Genomic DNA, 14,105 nt, shown 5'->3' on the forward strand with positions numbered 1-14,105 from the left:
CGATACTGACCAGAGTTGATGAGACGCTGCACTGCTTACTATCTCAAATTAACATGGCACAAAAAGCATACAGGTACTGCCTTCCCCCATGGTCATTAATGTCATGCCTGATCATCTAAAACAGCAAATCAGTGATGAGTATTTTATGCTTCCTCCAGGCGGCATGGCTATACCCAGTCTTGAGTGGGGTTCTACCACTGCCACTAATTCTGTGCATTCAGACTCAGCATGGCATGGGGAGGGGAGTTCAACATTCCTTCCCTAGAAGTAGCTTTAGGAAGAGTACTCAAAAAAAAAAAAAAAAAAAAAAAAAGATGAAGGTGTTGCATCTCTCATGTAAGCTGACTGTGAACTCAACTGACATCGTTGCACTCTGAAAGGCTCTGGCTCACCAGCATACTGTGAATATATTAAATGCTCATGCGAACTAAATCGTGTGAAGTTGTTGTTGTTGCAATCCCAGGCTCATCTGGATGTGAAACAAGAAACTGGCCAATTCAACCGATTGCTCCCAGAAGTCTATTGTGTTTAAAGATTGTCTGTGTTATGACAGTAATGCAGGGCTATTCAAATACTTTAGGAGCAGGGCTGGATTATGAGACTCAGACTGACAGAAGGGCCATACATTTAATTTAGTTCCATTTTTTCCTGTATCTAAATGCTTATACACAGAATGAAACAAAAAATTCATACATAAATTGCTTTTACATTTTCAACTAACCATATACAGTACAATCCCAGCTATCCGGTATCCAGACAAACGGAATACTCAGAAAAACAGGAAAATTCAAGGGCTGGTAAAAATGTCAGTAAGTTATAACTGTGCGCCAATTTGAATGGACCGCCAAACCGCCATTTTATCGTGTCACGCAAGGCTGGGTGAAGTCGGACTAAGTGAGGTGAAGGCATTTCTGGCTAATGTAAATCCCTAGTAAATCCTCTTAACCACCCCTCCTCTCCCCCTCTTTCCCCTACTTGAATTCAGTCATCCTCCACACCCTCCAAAAATCACCAGTCTGCTTTTTGCCACCAGACAGTAAACAAGCTCTCTTGCTATTGTGTTCCTCTGATAGATGGTAAGTTGTACACTCCAAAATGCCTAAAGTGCAAACTAAACGTAAGCGTATCGTGCTTACCTTGAAACAGAAGCTGGACATATGCAACAGACTTGAAAAAGGCGAACATTATAAAACACTAATGGCTGAATATAAATGTTAATAGGAATGAAAGTTTACTTTGTTGGAAGAAAAATAAATAAATAATATGCCTGCATTTCATACGTACATCATTTATTTTATTTTCTGCAAAACAGCTGAGTGGCGGGTGAGGGGTGGAGTGATGGAGGTCAGGTGAGGAAGAAGAAGAACAGTCGGGGTCAGAAACGTAAACAAAACTCACATGGGGGCACAGGTGTCGTGATAATTCTACAGTGCCGTCTTAACACATCATCATTTCATTAATAAATATTCAAGCTTTTATTTCTTTATTTTATTTTTCAATTTTTATGAGTACAGTACATATAATGAATACAGTAATTCAGTAAACAATGGACTGGTGCAATTTGCAGTACTGCAAATTGCTAGACATTGCACGCACATGCGTTATGACCATGGTGTGTGTTTACAAGGCAGTTTTTCAGGCGGAATCTCTTAGTGTAACCCCTAATGTGACTGGTGAGTACCTGAACTGTATTTACTGCTGTGACAGCCTTTGTATAGATTTGACTTGAAAATCAGAAATACGGGAAAAATCTGTAACCGGGAAGGTAAATTCCCCAAGCCACCCGGTTAACTGGGATTGTACTGTAAATAAAAAGAAAAATGCAAAATTTTCTGTTTTTTGTCTGTTTACTTGTTTATTTGAATTCTTCCAAGTCTTCAAAGGGACAATGAAAAACAACTCAAGGGCCGGATTCGGCCCATGGGCCGCCACTTGAATAACCCTGGTGTACTGCATGAGGTAAGTGTGTTGTGATGCAGGGACTGCATTACATGTGGGCAGAGTGAATTGTTTGTGAGCTGCATTTTGTGCTGGTATTGTGGCAGGCAGGGGTGGTGACTGCACCACAGTTTGGCCTGGTGTACAGTAATCTCTCAATTATCCAGCACAATTCAGCCAACCCCTCTGCCGGATATTGCAAAACGCCAGATACAGTACTGCGTTGATACCCCCAATTGGCTATCCATTTAGCACTGAGCCGGAAAATGTGTCATCATCCTAAGCTATTCATCTCGACCCTCTATCCTAAAAACTTTCCTACAACATTACCCATGAGTAAAAGATTAAAATTAAGCATAAAATACAATACAGTACTGAGACAGTACATATGAGGTCTGTTCAGAAAGTACTTTCACTTTAGCCCCCCTCCCTCTCTCTCTCTTTTCCTCTCTCTCTCTCTCACACACACACACACACACACACACATATGAAACATGCTCATATGTACACATACACAATCTTTTCTTCACTCGTATGCACACATACATACTGTACACGTACATACACATGTACACATACTGGGAATGGCCGAGGGGGGGTCTAGCGAACACTGGGTGAACTATAGCCTACAGTAAAAGCTCGATTAACTGGCATCCGATGCATCGGCACATCTGTATAACTGGAATGCAAATTTGATCCGGCATGGGGTCGAAAATATTCCAGATACCGGTCTTTTTGTGTGTATTGTAGTGTACACTCACGATCACTAATTTCTGCTCAGGGGTGCCCCCTTCGTACCGCCATATACCCAGGGAAGACGGGAGGGGGGGGACGAAACGAGCTCCACCTGCCTCTACCCTAGCTCCCAACCCTCCCCCATATCCCTACCCCTACAAGCCCCCCACTTGTCATTCTTAACTGGCAGTTACATCTCAGGCTAACCTCATACTTTACACTCATAGTCACATTACTATCTATCTATCTATCTATCTATTGCCAGACGCCTCAATTCCGTTTGGGGTGGCCACAAACAAATCGCCTCCAAGTCGCCATGTCCCCCGCCATTTCACTGCCCTGCTCCCAACTCACACCCCCCTCTCTCATATACCTCTCCACCCCATCCCTCCATCTCATCCTCGGCCTCCCCCTCCCTCTTCCCCCCTCCACCTCACTCACATACACTCTCTTCGTCAGTCTTTCACCCTCCATCCTCTCCACATGGCCAAACCACCTCAGTGTGTTCCTCATAACGCTTCCTATCACATCCACATCCACACCACAACGCTCCTTTATATCCTCATTCGTCAGCCTGTCTCTCCACGTGACTCCACAGGCTCCTCTTAAATAACTCATTTCCACTGCTCTCACTCTTGACTTGTGTCCTTCCAACAATGTCCAAGCTTCACTTCCGTACGTTAGAGTTGGTATCACAATACTGTCATGTAGTAACTTTTTCACTTCCATGCTCACTTCCCTGTTTCTTATCACTGCTTTCAAAGAACCAGCTACCTTTCTTCCCTGCTGTACCCTTTCAAGCACTTCACCCTCCAAACCTCCATCCTTACTCATCACACTACCCAAGTACTTAAACGTACTCACATTTTCCAATTCCTCACCATCCAACCTCGCTGTACATTCACTAACTTCACCTCTCTCAAAGACCATCACTTTACTCTTCCCTACATTCACCTTTAGATTCCGTTTCTTACACACTCTCCCAAACTCATCCACCAAGCCTTGCAGCTCCCCTTCGTCTTCACTCAACAACACAGTATCATCTGCAAACAACAGTACAGGGAGTTTCCAAACACTATCCTCTCTCACCAGGGGCACTCCAACATCCACTACTCTACCTTGTACCTCTTTTATTACCCCATCCATGTACAGATTGAACAACCATGGGAACATGACACATCCCTGTTTCAAACCAACTTTCAAAGAGAAAAATTCACTTAGTTCACCATCCACACGCACTGCAGCCTTCGCACCATCGTACATACTCTTCACAGCATTCAACAACTTCCCATCTACTCCATATATTCTTAACACTTTCCACAATCCTTGTCTATCCACCCTGTCATATGCTTTCTCCAAATCCATGAAAGCCGCATACAACTTCTTTCCCTTCTCTAGAAACTTTTCCACTAAAGATCTAAGAATGAATATCTGATCTACACAACCTCTTCCCTTCCTAAAGCCTCCCTGTTCTTCTCCAACTAATTTCTCTGTTCTTTCTCTAACTCTGTCTATAAGTATCCTACCATACACTTTTCCTATTATACTAAGAAGACAAATGCCCCTATGATTACCACACACTTCTTTTTCCCCTTTTCCTTTGTACAAGGGAATAATTATACCTGACTTCCAATCCTCCGGGACTCTACCTTCCTCCCAGGCCAATCTGCACATCTTCCACATCCATTCTACTACTATCTCTCCCCCATGCTTCAGCATTTCACCACACACTCCATCAATTCCTGGGGCTTTCCCGATTTAACTTTCTTCATTGCTTCCACAACTTCTATCCTACTGATTTCTTCCTGTCTTCTCACCTCCCTCCTTCTCCCAGCCATTCCCCAGCCACTTATACTCGCATTACTTCCATCCTCTACGTTCAACAATTCCTTAAAGTGTTCTCTCCATCTGCTCACTTTTTCTCCCTTCTCCACTAGTAATCTACCATTTTTATCTTTCACTCCCCTGCTAACTTCACTTCCACCCTGTCTTACTCTTTTCACTTCTCTCCAGAACATTTTCTTACAGTCCCTCCACTTTACACTCAGATTCCTTCCAAATTCCTCATCCACTCTCTTCTTACTCTCTCTTACTAATCTTTTCACCTCTCTCTTCCTTTCCACATATAACTCTCTCTTCCGCCTCTCAACTTCTTCCACATTACTAATACACAAATATAAAACACTAGGATATGTAAAAAGTATATAATATGACTATGAACATGCTGCAAGAAGAAATTAATGCATAATAACGTTGAGAATACTACAAAAACGTTAACAACGGCCATCCCAGGCCTCATGCGTTGGGTGTTTGCGTGCGTCCATGTCTGTGCCTACGTGTTTGGGTGTGTTTATGTCTGTGCTTTTCGGTGTGTGTGTGTGTGTGTGTGTGTGTGTGTGTGTGTGTGTGTGTGTGTGTGTGTGTGTGTGTGTGTGTGTGTGTGTGTGTGTGTGTGTGTGTGTGTGTGTGTGTGTGTGTGTGTGTGTGTGTGTGTGTGTGTGTGTGTGTGTGTGTGTGTGTGTGTGTGTTTGCAATGCAGTGCACCCAACACAGGAGGGCTGAGGTGGCCATTGTTAACGTTTTTGTTTTACTGTCAACGTCATAATGCATTAATTTCTTGCTGCAACATGTTGATACTGTAGTTATATTATATTCTTTCAACATATCCTAATGTTCTTTGTTTGTATTAGTAGTGGGACCAAGAGTGTTAAGCATGAAATCAGCTTGAGAAGTAACTGCTAGTCAAGAATGACGGGTGAGGTGGGGAGTTGGGCAGGGGTATGGGGGATGGTCTTCCCTGGGTATTCTGAGGTAGGAAGGAGGCATTCCTGGGCAGATATTAGTGAGCGTGAGTGTACCTGTACTGTATCTTACCTGTACTATATCTAATACTGAATAATGTGCTTTATGAAATAAAGTCCCAAATTTGGTACTATTTCATTTGTTTGACGTCCTAGAAAATTTCTAAGAGTAACATTCGATTATCCAGAAAATTCTAAATCCGGAATGGAAGAATCCCCATGTATTCCGGTTAATCGAGCTTTTACTGTATTTCATGGGAGAAAAGAAAGTGCCATTTGGCAACCCTCTTCCAAACTGTCCAATTTCGTGCATTGTTGTTGTAAGTACCTAAATAATATACAGTGATGTTAAAGACAGCAGCCTTAATTGAAAAACAATAGAATAAAGTATATTTAGCTTTTTTTAAACATAAACATAAATGTAACAAAAGTGTTAGCAGTCAGCTGATGAAATAAACAAAAACTAAGCATACACATTTAAATTTCATGGGGCACCTGACAGCTGTCATGTGCGTAATAAAGTAGTGTCAAACATCTGACCTACTAAATAATGAAACAGACGTCTGCCAGTATCATGTTATTGTGTAATACATTAAGAGTCTGGTGAATGTTGATGGTGGAGAGTGGAATCTGAAGCAGCTGCTGTTTGCAGATGATACTGCACTGGTGGCTGATTCAGAGGAGAGATTGAGACAGTTGGTAGAGGAGTTTGGAAGGATGTGTGAAAGGAGGAAATTGAAAGTAATTGAGAATAAGAGTAAAGTGATGAAGTGTACGAGGTTGGTAGATGGTAGGGGGATGAATATACTTTTGAATGGTGAGTTGCTTGAGGAGGTAGAGTGTTTTAAATATCTAGGGTCACATGTTGCTGTGGATGGAAAAATAGATGCAGAAGTGAAGTTTAGAATAAATGAAGTAGGAAAGGTGCTGGGAGGAATGAAAAAAGTGTTTAGATGTCGTTTGCTTAGAATGGATGTAAAGAGAAGGCTGTTTGAGGGTGTTGTGGTACCGACTGCATTGTATGGGGCTGAAACATGGAATATGGGTGTAGCAGAGAGGAAAAGTTTGAATGTAATGGAGATGAGGTGTCTGAGGAGTATGTGTGGAGTGACGCATATGGATCGAGTGCGGAATGATGAAGTGCGAAGGAGAACTGGAGTTGTTCGGGAGATGGCTCGTAGAGTTGAGCAGAGGGTGTTGCGATGGTTTGGGCATATAGAGAGAATGGATAATGAGCAATTGGTGAAAAAGATAACTAGATCTGATGTGAGAGGTGTAAGGCTGAGAGGAAGACCACGAATAGGATGGATGGACAGTGTGAAGAGAGCGCTGGATGCGAGAGGGATGTCTGTTGAGCAAGGAAGAGTGGCTGTGCATGACAGAAATGGGTGGAGCGGAATTGTGAATGAATAAGTGATGACGCAGCCCTGAGGGGATATTCTCCCACATTTGGTCAGATAAGCTATTTCAGGTCAGGTGCAGGTAAGGGGATGAGTCTGTTATGATGTGGCAGGGGTAAACCAGCTCTGCTGTTGGGCCCTGCTGCGGATGTCACTGATTGCATTGCGCAGTTGATCCTTGTGCAGTGTGGTGCGGTGAGGATCTGTCCGTTCTCCCCTTTGGGGCTAAGATGCGAATGAATGTGTTTGAATGGATGAGTAAATGGGGAGTGTGTCGTCCTGTCTCGGCTACCTCCCTTTCCTTGGGGGAAGCAGCCTAGGTATATGTATGTATATATGCACATTAAGAGAAGGTAGATATAACTTTTTATAGTATTTTTAAATAATTACTGAGAACGAAACGATGTCACAGATGATAATTATTATGTTGGCGCTACAGAGTTACTCAGATGACCAATTGCAAAGGAAAATGCGAGTCACCCTGACTGACTCAACAATGCTTGCACATGACCACACCTACAGTAGGCCTATGCTCCCTACAGCCTTGCAAATTGTAAGTAATGATGTTAAACGCATCACCCAAGCTTTCTGTAAGTTTGATAAATTAGACAGTTCTTAACATCACTGTATATTATCTTGCTACTCACAGCAAGAATGCATGAAATTGGACAGTTAGGAAGAGGGTTGCCAAACGGCAATTTCTTTTCTCCTGTGAAATAGGCTATACCAAGCCAGACAGCGCGGTGCCACTGGGCCATTGCCGCCCGGGAGGGCGAAAACGTTTGCGCGGCCGTGACACAAGCATTTTATCCAGATAAAATGTAAAATGTACATATAAATGGTTTAATATAGGTAGATCACAGCATCAGAGTTAAGGATTGTCAGGATAATGGACGTCTGGATAAATGGGGAATTACTATATACTGTTTATGAGTGTGAACCCCCCAGTACTGTTTCTCCCCACTGATGCCAACAATTGGTGAGTACATACAATAGTACACTGTACAGTATTGTACTACTGTACTGTATCATTACCATACTGTTTTTATATGCTTAGTTTTCATCTTTTACTTATGGTAAAGTTTTTAAGATACAGGGTTGATATGGACAAAATCATGATATCTGGCTCAAAGACAAATGTTACAACAGATATGCAATATCCGGCATTTCACTTCACCCCGAGTAGGGCTTGGCTGAATTACCATGGATGATTGAGAGTTTACTGTGGTTACATCTTAAGTTACTTGAATGTCAATTGCTTAATGCTTTAACAGTGACACAAATCAGGTAACTGAAATATTTTAGGAGACTGCTGCCTACAAAATGAATCTGCTTTTGCTAAATACAGTGGGCTCGCACAGTATGCGAGTGACCAGAAATAATAAAACAAAAAACCTTGACTGTGCAAGTTTTGCCCACAATACATGAGGCAGAGGCAAGGAGTGGCACAAAAATGACATTTTCCCTGACTACGTGACCCCCACCCCCACACAATGCACCCATCGTAATGTCATTCATGATGTAGATGTGCAGAAATTCCCTGGCATTCTACTAGTGTGATGGAGGGCGGCACACAACTGTCTATGTCAAGGATAAGCAAGATCCTTGCTGCTGTGGATAAGCTCAAAGAAGAGGTGAGGGAACACGAAATCAGCCACCAGAGAATGGAGGAGGTTCTCATCAATGTCGACAAAGCCTTCTGCTTCTACACAGACAGGCACAGCCAAAAAATTAACAGGAGGAGGCAGACGCTCATAACAAGTTACACACGGTGGCCCCAAGAAAGTGAAAGTGAGGAACCAGCTACATCGTCTGATTCTGTTCCTGCACAGGAAGAAAAGGATGCAATGTCAGTTATGTCAACATCGGACTTCGAGGGATTTTGGCCAAAGTGACTGAGTTAGAGGCTCGTGGGGAAGGTGCTCATGAGGAGTCTGAGGACGGAAGTGTTGGTGCAGAGGAGGGTGTAGCACTGTAAGTGTTGCCGCGTCTCGGAACGAAACCGTTATTAAGTCCATCAGGCCTGTTGTCTATTGTTGTTAAGGTGACTGACCATATTTTTGTTACTGTAGCTATATCTGCAGCATACATCTGAAAAAATTTCCCTTTATTATGTCTCTAAGGGTAAAAATATGTCAAGGTATGAGCAGGTACCGCCCATATGTAATTTTTCCTACATGGTTATGTATTCACAGTGTGCAATATCACAGTGCGCGAGGACCAGGACTGCCCATCCACTCACGTACTGTGCATGCCCATTGTATTAGTAAAAATCATCAGCTACTAACATTCGACAAGTGCTGCTGCATGGTTACAGGATATTTACTGTACACTACAATACACTCTCTCTACACTGGGTCAATAAGGAAGAAGCCTGATCTGATAAAGGTGATAATCTAATAAGTCCAACGGTCCCCCCCTGAAGTGAAATTTCAAGAACATAATGGAAAATAAATCAGTAAAATAGCATATTCCAATACTAATACAATACTGTAATGAAAACAATACCCATTTTACACTATCTTGGCCCATAATTTCACACCCTTGTCATTGCACTTCATACCAAGCCCACTCTGGTAGGAAAAACCGCCACCAATGTTGCTGGCTGCGTTCTCAGTCACCCAATGCGCAGAAAGTGACGTGGCAGGCTTGTGTCACATGGCCTGTGTATCAGATAGCATACGATAAGGGCAAAAAAAAAGTTCAGTGAGACCAAAGTTGTCTTGGAAGTCCATGTGGTTTTTTTCCCATTTACCAGACAGTATCTGTTATGTGTGACAGATTGTCCACAGACCCTCAAAGTGTTTGTTAAATTCGATATCCGGTCGCCTTTCCATTCAGGTCCCACAACGTCCATCTCAGCAGCTACTTCCACAAACAAGGGATGAGGCTATGGCAAACCTAATGTCTGACTTGGCTCGTATCTCTAACTGGGGTAAAAATAATCTTATTGTTTTTAATGCATCAAAAACTCAGTTCTTACACCTATCAACATGACATAATCTTCCACAAGAGTACCCACTAATGTTTAATAATATCCAGCTCAACCCTGCATCATCCTTGAACATGCTTGGAGTTTCATTCACTCAGGACTTATCTTGGAAAAATCATATTGCATCTCTTGTAAAATCTGCTTCCAGAAGATTAGGTGTGCTAACCTGACTCCGTACCTTCTTTACCCCTGCACAGTTGACTTTATACATGGGTTTTATTCACCCTTGCGTAGAGTACAACTCTCATGTGTGGGGAGGCTCCCCACATACAGCCCTTCTCAATAGGGTGGAGTCAAAGGCTTCATCTCATCAACTCTCCTTCTCTTACTGGATCCCTTCAACCTCTGTCTCTTCACCACACTGTTGCAGCTTTATCTATTTTCTGTCGTTATTTCAATGGTCACTGCTCCTCTGAACTGTATGCTTGCATCCCTCCACCTCTACGACAGACGCGAAGCACCCATCTAGCAACAAACTCTCATCCCTTTTCTGTCCAACTCTCTAATGCAAGAGTTAACTGTTACTCCCAGTACTTCATTTATGCAACAGGTCAACTCTGGAAATGTCTCCCTCTGTCTGTATTTCCTATTTCCTATGATCTCCAGTCTTTCAAATGCAGTGTGTACAGGCATCTCAAAATGAACAGATCTTGAATTTGGCTCTCTTTTGTATTGTTTTTGTTTTTCTCTTGGAAGGAATGGTTTGTGGGCCCCTGGCCTTTGGCTCCTTCTTTCTTGCATTAAAAAAAAAAATGGGGTATGGTAATGGGAGGGTTTGTATTTTCACTCACCAAAGAACTTAAGAATTATATCACACAGCTTTGTAAAGCTGTATAATGTCTAGTTTTCAATGCCATGACTGTCTATGAGAATGCACAAAAGACTCTTATTCATTCATTCATTGCCAGATGCCATGTATCCCAAACAGGGTGGCCAACGGCTTAGAGTTAATTGTTTTACAAGGAGGGGCACTAATCCTCCACCAACCCCACTTGACACGTAGGGGTGCCAACAGCATCTGGTGTTCCCAGGCGGTCACCCATCCAAGTACTAACCAGACCCAACGTTGCTTAACTTCGCTGATCGGACGGGAAGCGGTGTACTCAACGTGGTATGGCCGTTGGCTAAAAGACTCTTATTACAGTAACTTATTTCAGTCAGTCACCTCCAGAACCTCTAAATGTTATCAGGCTTTGTCAGACATGGTCATCTTTCCATCACCACAACTGTCTCATAACACCTTCACACATTATGTTCTTGGGGCTTGATTTTTATGTATTTCTTACACATCAATGCTTGTTTCTGCGGTCATTCAATTTAAGAACTAATTTGGGGAGACGAAAATGGCAGTGATTTAATGAAATTATGGAATGGTATAATTTCAATAATTATGGTATATGGTGAATACTTTTGTATGAATCAGTCTGAGTCACAACTAGATACAGTAATATGTATAGTCGTTAGATTTTGTCACTTTTTTTACCAAGTTGACAACACTGGAATGCCTGAGTGGGACAAACAGGAGCAGGCCACATGAGAAAGTGCAGGACGGGTTGTGCAGGTGGAAAAAATTTGTCACGTGGACTCCCATTGATAGTTTCCAGCACTTCTCGGATGTTTTTGAAGAATGACCATCTGGTCTCCACAAATAACTGAACCCAGCATGAATGAACCCCGCAGAGTGACGACTGTATTTGGTTGAATGATGAATGATAACTATAATACAGTAATAAGCACAAGTACTAGCAATACCACAAGAGAAAAAGAAAATTTACTTGACATGACAAAATCATACTACCTTGAGCAGCGATGGCACGCTGGATGTGCCTCAGAGTGAAGCCCATCTCCAGCAGAGGTGTGGCCACAGGTGGGGGTGGAGGAAGGGGTGGCAGTGGTGTTAGGGGTGGTGATGGGGTGTGACTGTGGGCCAGTGGTGGAAGTGGAGCACTAAGTGGAGTAAGAGAACCCACAGACCGGCCACGAGGTGGGTTGTGTCCGGAGGCAGGGTGGAGTGGGACCAAGGGATCTGCAGTGTGGGTGGCTGGAGCACATGGCACAGTGATAGGCAGTCCTAGTGACGGCCCCGAGCGCCGTGAAGATCGACTATCGACACCTCCACCAGATGACTCAGACGCCAAAGCCTGTGACCGATCTAATCCACCTTCACCAAGCTGCAGCAGAAAGTCAAAGTTAGTTCCTCATCTATCACTTTAATCCAATTCCTTAGCAGCACTTTTTATGTTGTATCCTGACCACCAACTGACAATTTTATTCAACATAGGAAGAATCTCTCATTTAGTAAGTACTATTATTGTCTTGGATTGGCTGTGGCAGGGCCCATCTGCTACCATGGTAACTGGCTAATGTCACTTTGGCACTCTACAGCATGTGTTTTAAATTCACTGTTTCTATCTATCTATCTATTGCCAGATGCCTCAATCCCGTTTGGGGTGGCCACAAACAAATCGCCTCCATGTCGCCCTGTCCCCCGCCATTTCACTGCCCTGCTCCCAACTCACACCCCCCTCTCTCATATACCTCTCCACCCCATCCCTCCATCTCATCCTCGGCCTCCCCCTCCCTCTTCCCCCCTCCACCTCACTCACATACACTCTCTCTGTCAGTCTTTCACCCTCCATCCTTTCCACATGGCCAAACCACCTCAGTGTGTTCCTCATAACGCTTCCTATCACATCCACATCCACACCACAACGCTCTTTTATATCCTCATTCGTCAGCCTGTCTCTTCATGTGACTCCACAGGCTCCTCTTAAATAACTCATTTCCACTGCTCTCACTCTTGACTTGTGTCCTTCCAACAATGTCCAAGCTTCACTTCCATTCGTTAGAGTTGGTATCACAATACTGTCATGTAGTAACTTTTTCACTTCCATGCTCACTTCCCTGTTTCTTATCACTGCTTTCAAAGAACCAGCAACCTTTCTTCCCTGCTGTACCCTTTCAAGCACTTCACCCTCCAAACCTCCATCCTTACTCATCACACTACCCAAGTACTTAAACACACTCACATTTTCCAATTCCTCACCATCCAACCTCGCTGTACATTCACTGACTTCACCTCTCTCAAAGACCATCACTTTACTCTTCCCTACATTCACCTTTAGATTCTGTTTCTTCCACACTCTCCCAAACTCATCCAAGCCTTGCTGCTCCCCTTCGTCTTCACTCAACAACACAGTATCATCTGCAAACAACACTATCCTCTCTCACCAGGGCCACTCCAACATCCACTACCCTACCTTGTACCTCTTTTATTACCCCATCCATGAACAGATTGAACAACCATGGAGACATGACACATCCCTGTTTCAACCCAACCTCCAAAGAGAAAAAATCACTTAGTTCACCATCCACACGCACTGCAGCCTTACAAACATCATACATACTCTTCACAGCATTCAACAACTTTCCATCTACTCCATATATTCTTAATACTTTCCACAATCCTTGTCTATCCACCCTGACATATTCTTTCTCCAAATCCATGAAACCGCTACAACTTCTTTCCCTTCTCTAGAAACTTTTCCACAAAAGATCTAAGAATGAATATCTGATCTACACAACCTCTTCCCTTCCTAAAGCCTCCCTGTTCTTCTCCAACTAATTCCTCTGTTCTTTCTCTAACTCTGTCAATAAGTATCCTACCATACACTTTTCCTATTATACTAACTATCTATCTATCTATTGCCAGACGCCTCAATCCCGTTTGGGGTGGCCACAAACAAATCGCCTCTAAGTCGCCCAGTCCCCAGCCATTTCACTGCCCTGCTCCCAACTCACACACCCCTCTCTCATATACCTCTGCACCCCATCCCTCCATCTCATCCTTGGCCTCCCCCTCCCTCTTCCCCCCTCCACCTCACTCACATACACTCTCTTCGTCAGTCTTTCACCCTCCATCCTCTCCACATGGCCAAACCACCTCAGTGTGTTCCTCATAACGCTTCCTATCACATCCACATCCACACCACAATGCTCCTTTATATCCTCATTCATCAGCCTGTCTCTCCATGTGACTCCACAGGCTCCTCTTAAATAACTCATTTCCACTGCTCTCACTCTTGACTTGTGTCCTTCCAGCAACGTCCAAGCTTCACTTCCGTACGTTAGAGTTGGTATCACAATACTGTTATGTAGTAACTTTTTCACTTCCATGCTCACTTCCCTGTTTCTTATCACTGCTTTCAAAGAACCAGTAACCTTTCTTCCCTGCTGTAC

At 43.3% G+C, this 14,105-nt stretch overlaps 1 protein-coding gene and 1 non-coding gene across 2 annotated transcripts in view; both read right to left on the reverse strand.

Moving 5' to 3' along the window:
* LOC145403091 (putative E3 ubiquitin-protein ligase HERC1) overlaps positions 1-14,105 on the reverse strand; it is a 597,230-nt gene that overhangs the window by 191,744 nt on the left and 391,381 nt on the right. Inside the window, 1 exon segment of the mRNA XM_080274923.1 lies at positions 11,665-12,037. Coding sequence (XP_080131049.1) covers positions 11,665-12,037 — 373 coding nt within the window.
* On the reverse strand, positions 10,873-10,991 carry LOC145403492 (5S ribosomal RNA). The gene has a single exon (XR_013898011.1). It is a non-coding gene; the product is annotated as a 5S ribosomal RNA (ribosomal RNA).

This window comes from Coenobita brevimanus, chromosome 60, assembly GCF_032717465.1.
Source record: "Coenobita brevimanus isolate Jiangsu-jjx chromosome 60, ASM3271746v2, whole genome shotgun sequence".
NCBI classification, from domain to species: Eukaryota; Metazoa; Arthropoda; class Malacostraca; order Decapoda; family Coenobitidae; genus Coenobita; species Coenobita brevimanus.